Source organism: Malurus melanocephalus, unplaced genomic scaffold (genome assembly GCF_030028575.1).
Source record: "Malurus melanocephalus ecotype Western Australia unplaced genomic scaffold, MMel_1.1 scaffold_320, whole genome shotgun sequence".
In the NCBI taxonomy this organism is placed as follows: Eukaryota; Metazoa; Chordata; class Aves; order Passeriformes; family Maluridae; genus Malurus; species Malurus melanocephalus.
Window position 1 is genome coordinate 644,507 of NW_026623552.1, and position 9,631 is coordinate 654,137.

The 9,631-nt window shown below is 43.3% G+C and overlaps 1 protein-coding gene across 4 annotated transcripts in view; it reads left to right on the plus strand.

Moving 5' to 3' along the window:
- The window catches only part of EVL (Enah/Vasp-like), a 143,524-nt gene extending 136,904 nt beyond the window's left edge, over positions 1-6,620 (plus strand). For 3 of the 4 annotated variants that reach the window (XM_057377619.1, XM_057377617.1, XM_057377618.1), the window contains exons 9-14: positions 708-774; positions 2,020-2,086; positions 2,191-2,253; positions 4,453-4,519; positions 4,895-4,952; positions 6,013-6,620. In XM_057377619.1, coding sequence (XP_057233602.1) covers positions 708-774; positions 2,020-2,086; positions 2,191-2,253; positions 4,453-4,519; positions 4,895-4,952; positions 6,013-6,050 — 360 coding nt within the window. In that variant the 3' untranslated portion in view covers positions 6,051-6,620. The remainder of the gene's footprint in view (positions 1-707; positions 775-2,019; positions 2,087-2,190; positions 2,254-4,452; positions 4,520-4,894; positions 4,953-6,012) is intronic. The other variant, XM_057377620.1, reaches the window with a different exon arrangement.
- The last annotated feature ends 3,011 nt before the right edge of the window (positions 6,621-9,631 follow it).

Here is a 9,631-nt window from a genome sequence, read left to right on the forward strand (position 1 = left end):
AGAAAAGTGTTTTAGAGAGCATCCATTTAATTTGTATCTTGAGCACATTTCGTGTTTAGGTTATCTTCTTTCAAACTGGGTCCAATTCCATTTTACAATGCAGAGCTGATGTTTTGCTATGTTTTGAGTGTTGCTAGATAATATTGTCATGTCAAACATAAGGATGAATGGTTTATGATCTGTCACACATAAATCCAAGATAAAGGAGTCCRAATGTCTAATGAAGTGTTCAGTCTTCTACTTAAGAAGAGTACTGATKGATTTAGTTACATTCTGWTAGTACCTGGACTCTTCTCACTGATACCAGTGGCTGTCCCRGGCTGAAAAGCTGGATTCTGAGCTWCTGTTCCTTTAGATGGCTCAGAGAGTTTCTGAATTTGGGAAATGGGTGGTTTGTATTTAGGCAACAGCAGACAGCACTTTAGCATGGTTTCAGCCTGCTTTGCTATATAGAGATAAGAGTGAGTGATTGTAATAATGAAAAGGTGGCCATCTTAGCTAAAATAAAGAGGATGTATTCTGCCATCCTAAAGGGAGAGAAAAGTTAAAATTTAAATGGCCTTGGGCCCATACCTCAGCAGCAGGGCCTGCTGGACAGGGAGGAAACTTGCTTTTGTACCACATTGTGCTACATCTGTCTCCAGAGTAGAAGAGGACCCTGTGCTTCATCTCCCCAACTCAGTAATRCCCTGTTTTTTTCTTTGTAGGATGATGCTAGCACCTCTCCTTCAACCAGTACACGAGGCTCTGCCCAGCAGCAGCAAAATTCATCAGGTATTAGTTAAGTTGAACTACTGGCATTGTAACTGTTTTTTAAATCTGGTCTTCTCCACCTTCTCTAGATTCTGGATTCATTCTCCGGCTGCTGAGTGCAGCAGCAGTAACTAACAGAAAAATTCCCAAATTCCTATTGTTTTAAAAAATGTACTCAGCAAGAAATTTTATATGCTTTACAGTCAAGAAAATTGCAAGACAGCCGGTTTAGTTTGACACATAGCTGAGAATCTTTTAAGAGAAAAAAGCTGTATTATTTTTTGTAGTGTAGATGTCCTGATCTATACACTTGGTGTTTGGGTCTCAAACTGCTATTGTTCCTTAATCAAATWATTTGTTGCAATAAGACAATCCTGATAGTTCCAGGGTGAAATTGTTTTTCCTACAATTAATTGAAATGACTGTATCTGAGTAGATGAGCTGAAAGCACACACACTCATCCATGCGTCAGTCTTGGCTTCCACACATGCTGAAAGAARTCTCTCCCAAGGGAATGAGTATTTAACAATTCCAGCTTCCTTTTGGAACACAGCCATGACTTGTGTGCTTTGCAAGGGAAGGGGAAGAAGCCAGGAGAAAGGTGTATGTAAATGAGATCTAGAGATTTCCTGGGAGTGCTTGTAATTCTTTTAAGAGGTTTTTTAGGACCTCACAGAGGAGCAAATCYTTGTGTATAAAGTTATCAGGTCTCTGCAACAGTTCATTTTAGGAGACTGAGATGATAATAAGTGCTTTCAGTAACAAGGGTTATGCAGGACAGCTTTTGGGAATGTTTTGTGAGTTAGAAATGCAGACAACATTAAATAAATTATCTGTGGAGATTTGCATAGTGGGSTCTTACTAGCCTTTTTTAGATACACCCACATTTTCTGCCAACTATGCAGACAAAAACCCTAAAACTTCTTGAATTAAAATATAAATAACTATGGTACTGAATAAAGTAAGCCTTGCAGCAATTAGCCTGTATTTCCTAATAGAAATTATTTATGCTTTTCCTCCTACTGTTCCAGTTTGGTTTCTTTTTAGTATTGTTTAACTGTATGGTCCTTAATTAAAGAGATCACTAAGCAGATCTTTGCCAATGTTTTCCCTGTAACATAGGCAACTATAAAATCCCATTTTCCTGGTTCWTCCTAAGTCACTCATCCTCACAGAATGAAAGCAGCTGTGTGAGACAGTCAATTTCAGGAGATTATTATTTTTTGAGCAAAAATAATAAACTAAGTTTTCATGTTTGTTTTTCAGACTCTGGGAAGAAGCCATGGGAAAGGAGCAATTCTGTTGAAAAGCCTGTATCTTCATTACTTTCTAGGTGAGCTGCATGGGGTGTCCCTGCGGCTGGCCAGCAGGCGGGATGGTCACGCTGTCCCTGTGGCTCGCGCACGACTCATGTCTCGTTTCATTCCATTGCTGTAGAAACCCATCAGTGGTGAAGAGCAGTGAAGCTAAGAGCCCCACACAATCCCACGTGTCTTCTAGGTACTGGCTAAGTGCCCGGCTTCTTAACTGTCTTGGCTTGTCCTTTGGCTCATCCCATCATTCAGCGCTAGTGTTCGTCTCTGCCGCGCCTTTTTCTCATTCTCTTGCAATCTGCTTTGTCTGTCGCTGTGCAAAGTGTRAAGGTAGAGTGTGTCGTGTCAGAGGTTTGTTCTGTGGAAACAGCCCCTGCTGGCTCCAGCATCACAGATGTTAATCATACTGGAGCCAGCATTTAAACCCTCCGTGTGTGTGTGTGTGTCAGACACRGGCCTGGCAGCGCTGTGCCACGTGGAAAACACATTCTGGAGCATCTTTCTACAGCAGTTCAGGGTGACCCTGCCAGTAGGTGAAGCTTTCATTGCCCAGCCTCTGCAGAAATYAAAAACCAAAAGCAGAAATGATCCGAAGAGCTTGCAGCTGGGATAAGGGAAGTTATTCTTTCACCCATGTGACTGCAGTGGGTGCATAAGAAAGGAGAGTGAAACTTGKTAATAAAATCAAGATGTAAAAAGGCCCAGCCACAGATAGGCCTTTCAGACACGTGGGGTATAAAAACTAGCAGGTGTCAAAAGCCAAGAAACTGACAGAACAGAGGTTCTGTCTGAGCAGCCAAGCTTCAGGATCAGYACCCATGCTCTTAGTCACAGAGATTGAGATCAAGATTGATGTTGGACAGCTAAAGAGAGGCTTGCTTCAGTGCTGGTCCAGGACCACCTGGTGTTACTGGATGCTGAGATGGATGGATAAGCTGAATAAGGAGGTAGAAACAGGCTTACAAATGTTTAGTATTTACTGCAAAGAGATGTTCCTTATTTTATATTGTTAGGTATACGACAGTGCTGATAGTCTGGAGAGAGATAAGTTGCCAATGGCAACTATCTGCACATACTTACTGCTTTGTTAAAAATACTGCAAAATGTTCTGCCCAAACATTCAGAGGGATGCATCAGTATTACTGTAGCAGAATACAGTTTTGCCAGCTCTCCTAAAACCAATGAAACATGTTGGTTCTAGGAAATACATGAAATTCAAATACAAAAAGACCATTCTTTCACTTTGCAAATGGGAATGAAATGTGGGCTATTTAAAGTAGCCATCACATTTCAGTAGCTTTCTTCTATAATGGCATTGCATCCCGGGAGGAGGAGTTCAGTGGGAAAAAAATGCTTTCCTAGTTTAGCACCTGGAGTAGKGCTCAGTAGTAGTGCTTGCATGAAAGACTTCTGTGAGGGAAGGAGGGCAGGATTCTAAAGCTCTCAGTGGTGACCTGTTTCCTGATCAGTGTGATGGCATCTGTATCTTTCTTACCTTCTACCTTAGCTGTGAGATAGTAGGACACATGCCAAGATTTCCCAAGATAAGGTTGCAAGATCAGGGAACCCTYAGGAGCAGCAGCATCTCCACCAGTCCCCAGTTTGGGCTCAAAGATGATGGCAAAGTTATCTGAAGCCTTTGTATAGCAYGGTTAGTTTTTAAAATGTTTCAGAGTTACTGATTAAAAGAGAAAGGCAAACAGCTTCTGCTTCCTTAATTTATTTTATCAGATGTCATCAYGGCTCAGCCCACTGACTAATACTGTGCAGAAAGGCAGATAACACCCAGGTGCACTGGTCTTTAAGGCCAGCCTTGTTTTGTTTTTGAGTCAATATAAAAGGACTGTGATACATAATGCTATCAACAAGCCACGCTTGATTCTTTCAGGTCTTCTAAGGAAAGGATTAGTGGGGTATTATTTTCCCTGCAGTGTTTTTCTAACCTATAATCTACTATTACTTTAGCACCCAGTGAAAGTCTAGGCTGCCAGGATAGGGCTCCTGGACAGAAAACAGACTGTGAGAGAAAACCAGACACACAGCTTGCAAATCTCAAATGCTGTAATAAAACACAGTATTCAACAGGCTTTATCCCCTCAGAATTTTCTAGTCTGAAATCAATGAGATTCCCAATAYAAAMAAAAAAWTTWAAAAAGGAATTCACAGCATCTTTGAGGACCAGGTGTGCATACAGGAGCAGTGCTGCTCTCTGGCTGCCAAATGCTCCAGAGCAGTAGTGGGAGCAATAGGGAGCCTCCTGTCCAGCACTCAAACACGGGTGCTCCTGCTCTGGGCTGGATTTCATCCACACCATCAGGTGGGTGCAGCTTAACACACATTGCAAGGAACTGACTGGCTTTTTTATGCCTTTCTTCCATTTCTTAAGGATGAAGCCAGTGAGCAGCAGCAATGATGTGGCTATGGATGCCTTAGATTTTGATCGAATGAAACAGGTGAGTGAAAATGTCATTTGCACTTTTAGAGGTTTGGCGAGCTACCCATTTTCCCCCATGCATGCGCTGTACAAGCAAAACAGCTGTTCAGTCTTCTGATTTCCTCTATAAGTAGGCCTAGAGAAGGGCTAGCTGGTGAGCAGCAAGAGAGCACAATCTCACTGCTATTTCATCATTATGTCTGCACAGAAATGTGCAAGTAAATATGCCAGCATCTTCTGCATYCGTGCCTGGGAGTGCAGATGGAGCTGTTGGTAGTGCTAGGCTCTGACCAGCAGCGGAGGTGGGGGACAAGCACAACCGTGTTAAACTTGCATTTTCTTCCACCAGTTAGAAGGAAATTCTGAGCAGCTGACCTGTGTTTTGTCTCATCAGGAAATATTGGAGGAAGTTGTAAGAGAGTTACACAAAGTGAAAGAGGAGATAATTGATGGTAAGAAAGAGAAAAAGTATTATTTTTCTCATCTTTATGACTAATTTCCCATAGATAAGATGATAGGAACTGCAGAGAGTTCCCTGGTGTTTTCAGACTTCTCTGAACAGCTCTGATTTACGCACACGTTTGAAGAACAAGCATCTACCTTATCTGTTACCACATCTACCTTATGTGCTCTGACCATAACACTGCATATACAWCTTTTATTATGCTGTTGATGAGCATTTTTTTCCACCAACCTATGAGAAATTCACTGACTGATGTTTCTCACAGGTGGGAGGGTGAGAAAGGGCCTACCTGTAGCCCATGGCACATCAATTTATCACAATCAGCAAGCATGAAATCACTTGTAACTTGCCAGCCACACAGGTCCAGCACAAGGAGGGGACAAAGGAAGCTAACTGAAAACCCTTCCCAAAAATCTTCTGTAGGTTTCCTATGCTTGAAGAGTTACTTCAGACCTTCACTTGATTAAAGCTTTCCAAATAGCCACATATTTTATAATTCACTGAAAAGTACAGCAGCTGTACTTTTTTTATAAATTGCTCTGCAGTTTACAAATGAAGGTATTTTCCAGGGCCATTATTGAAATGTACGGCAAAATTCCCACTTGAAGCCCACGTTAGGGCATACGAAGATGCGTTTTCACACCCTGCACTCCCCACCTTAGATTCACAGGGAAGGGGAAAAAGAGGAGACTGTAAAACAGCTAAAATCCATTCCCTGTCCCCTTGCCCTAGGTCTGTGTGCTCACTAAACCTCGAGGCAGTTTGCAGTGGGAGAGACCCTTGTCCATCCGCTACTGTCCCAGCAGCTTGGCCTCAGAGCCTCCCTAGTTCATTGCGGTGCGAAATAAGGCATTCACAGACACCACAGATGCAACTTCTTACAGGAGCACTGCAGTTTGCAAGCCAGCAGCTGACTGCTTACCCTTACTCATCCTTTTGCCCTCCACTCATCCTTTTACCAGCGTGTACTTTCTGCAGCCTCTGTACTTAGCATTTTCCATCACCCTGGATATAACATTATTCACTAACTCTCTGGTTTGGTTTTCTAGCCATACGGCAGGAGTTGAGTAGAATCAGTACAACATAATGATTGCAAAGCATTTGGACGGTACAAAGAATGCTAGGAAGATTGGATCATTTCTAAGTGTACCAAGGTCATGCAAGATGGTGAGAGAGGACACCGGCACTGTCTTTGTTCTTACACCCTTTTTATTAGCAGACTCAGCACACTTTGAAGCTTGCTGCTGCCTTGGATTTGCTTCATTTTACAAGTCTTAATCTAAAGATTATTAAATTTTAAATTTCTGGATTTTTTAGATTTCATCTGACACTGCACATTGGATTTGTCAGCCTTTTTTGTATTTTGTATTTGCTTATTTAAATGTATTACCTTTCTTTTTAGTAGTAGATAAGAACACACGTGAACCATTTGCTTTTGATAGATGACTTCAAAGTAATTTTACTAGTAGTCTGCAATGTAAATGAAGATCCTTTGCCAACAGAAATGTATTGAGGCATCACCAGAAGAAAGAGACATGTTTAGTTGTCAGCCAACAAGTTCTTTGTCTCAGAGTTATCACAATATTAAAAAATGGTACGTCAGTGCATCACAGTATCTGTGTTCATATTGGTAATAAACTGTTTATTGTCCACATGGCCCTGCCTTTCGTGGTTTCATTCATCCCTTGAGCTCCTGTGCTTGTGTCTCTTGATGATAAGATGAAGGTGACTGAGACTCATGGGGGTGGCAGCTCAGCCTCCTGCACTGCAGAGCACGAGGACAGAGCCTGAGTGTCCTGTGGCTGGTGCTGTGTTAGCAGCTCTGCCTTCTCTCACAGCCAGATGTGGCTCTCACCTGCCCAGCCCTCTCACACCACTGGCTGAGCACCACACCCTGCGGTGAGGCCACATCCTCAGCCCCTTTTTGCCAAAGTGAGTGAAGGACAGTGGCTTAAGGCTCTTCTCAGGCCACCCATACCTGTCCCACCACATCTCCCATCACTGAAAAAAACCGCAGGTCCCATCATCTGCACCCCTGCAGCTTTCCAGTAATAAAAGGGAGGTGTGCATGCAGAASAAGGCTACCAAAGGCATTAGGTGGATGCAAACTGAAATCCCAGGCACAGCACTGCTGACCAGAGGCTTAAGAGGAGTCATTTGTTAATGTTGTGCAGGTCTTGAACTTTATTGGTACAGGACAYCCAACATTTAACAGTGCATAGCCAGCCATATCTTTCAGGTAATGCAATGATTTCCTTTATAGCCATTCTTCCCACCAGAGCAATCTAGGGAATTTCTGCTTGACTTAGTCTGGTGCAAGCTTTGCATGACAGTTGTCTTGATACCATCTTCTGGTAACCTCGTGCAAAAGCCAAGGGATTGGAGTACAGCTATTGAAATCTGTCAAGTATTCTCCAAGCTCCCTTCCTTTCTTCAGGCTTCCRTAAGTATTTTGTTTTAAAAGCCGGGTCCCCAAGGATCAGTGTTGGGGAGCAGAGCCTGGTGCAGCAGCCCAGGAAAGCCTGTGGTTGTCCCCTTGCTGGTGCAGCAGGCAGGAGGGACAGCCATCCTGCTAAAGGAAACCCAGGAGAGGAGGCAGGATGGGTCCTRTTTGGCAGTCAGCTGTAAAATGTTACCTGTTTTGTTTTGGGTGCTCTTCAGCATTCTTCAAAGCAACCCAAATGCCTTTTAGAAATTAGTACTTTTCACCATCTGGTTATGCTGGAGATTAAATATGGAATAAATGTGAGAAATCTGAGTTYAATGCAGCAGGGAGCTCCAGACTGAGGCTGATGTTTGTTAGCTGTTTATTGGCAACAGAAGGCAAGGGAGAGGTTGGTCAGCAGGATAAAGATTACTACATGGAAACTAAAGCAGGCACCACATTGCAGCTACCCCAGCACTACAAGGAGCCATCCCAGTATGAAGAACCCAGACAAGCATCAGTAACAGGAGAGATTAGAATGATCTGTTGCATAAATCTCTTACAGTAGCTGTAAACCCATTTGATGGCATACCTGATGATGGTAGGTAYTCTTCAAAACTGCTGCCACTCAAGATCACATCCGTTTTGTGAAACTCTCCTGTAATCCTAATTAAGCTTCTGGAAGCTGGTGCTTGGAACAGTTCACATCTTCCCTTGGAATGTGGCATTACACCTTCAGGTCAGTAATAGCCATGTTGTACAGCCTTGATATGGTGTGCCCTTGTGTTAATATCAGCCAGCAGCTGTAAATGGGATTTTCTTACTTTCTTTGTCTATCTTTGCAGGCCCTATATAATTACAACATAATAAGCTGAAGTTTGCACAYGGCCACTTAATAGCAGTGGAAGCAAAGTGTGCGGGTGGAAGGGGAAGATTGGCTGAAGGGGTAGGGCAGCAGTCCAGGCATCACCAGCACTGTGCTGGTTCCCAGCCTACTGCTCCAGTGATGTGCAAGGTGGCTCAGTTCCAGCAGTGGCACTACCGGAGGGTTCCCTCCTCCCAGACAGAGATTCAGTTTGCCAGCAGCCTCTGTAGAGATGGTTGTCCTTTCATACTGTTGAGCCACTGTGACAGGGCAGGCCAGAGRCATCTTACACAGCAGCAACCTAAGGGGACATTACTTCTACTACTTCCCATCATACAGTTATTTTCTAGAGCTTTRGTGTGCCTGCACAGTGAAGGCGATCTGGAACAATTTTTAAGCAAAGGGAATAACACTACACATACCCCTAACATACTTTTAACCCAGGCTCTTATGCCCTGTGGTTATCAAAAAGCTCCTTCAGCCAACATTACTGGTAGTAGCAAAGACAAGTGCCCACAGAGAGAACAGGATCACAGCCTTCCCCAGCAGCACCCCACACACTGGAACTCGGCTCATCTGTGGGCACTGCAGGCTTCCAGACACTTCAAATTCCTGCTGAGATGGACAGTGCTGAGCAGGAGGGCTGTGGGGCTGTCCAGGCTGAGCAAGCTGGGACTACAATGGAAATACTGATAGGAGGCAGGTGAAGAAGCAGTTGACAATTTTGGTTGGCTCATTTACACCAGAGGCTCTGTATCAGTCTAGGTTAGTAGCCCACAGCACATGGGTGACTGGATCATAAAACAGCTGAGTAAGGTAATTACAGCATAAGGACACATCAAAGAGGATCAGGACAATCAAATTGAGGAAGATARCATAATCTTTATTGTGGTTTTTATATTAACTTATTAAGTAGAACAAGAGGGTTGATGAACAGCTGCCAAAGACACGGGAAGTTGCATACATGATCAGAGTGCCAGCAAATCTGAAGTAAATTAAYAAAAAACTGAAGTTCCCTGACATGACCACTGAAGGCAATGGAAGTTCCCACACCAGCATCTCTTCCGTTGGGAGAAAAGCAGCTTTCATAATTAAGACATAATATCTTAAGTATATTCATCAGTGAGGAGCCAGTGAAGGCTGAGGTGCTGCAAGAAGCTCCATTCTTGCTCCTCTTATCCAAAAGCACAAAACAGTATTTGTGAATAAACTGGTGTTCAGCCTCTGTATTACAAAGGATCTTGCTCTGCTCAGCAAACCTGAGTATTTATTTACTCAACTGCCAAAATCACTTGGGTGAGAAAAATGGAGAAAGGGGAAATAAAGGAGGAACCCAAATTGCAGCAGGTTAGCTCAGCTGCCCAGTAAACAGACAGGC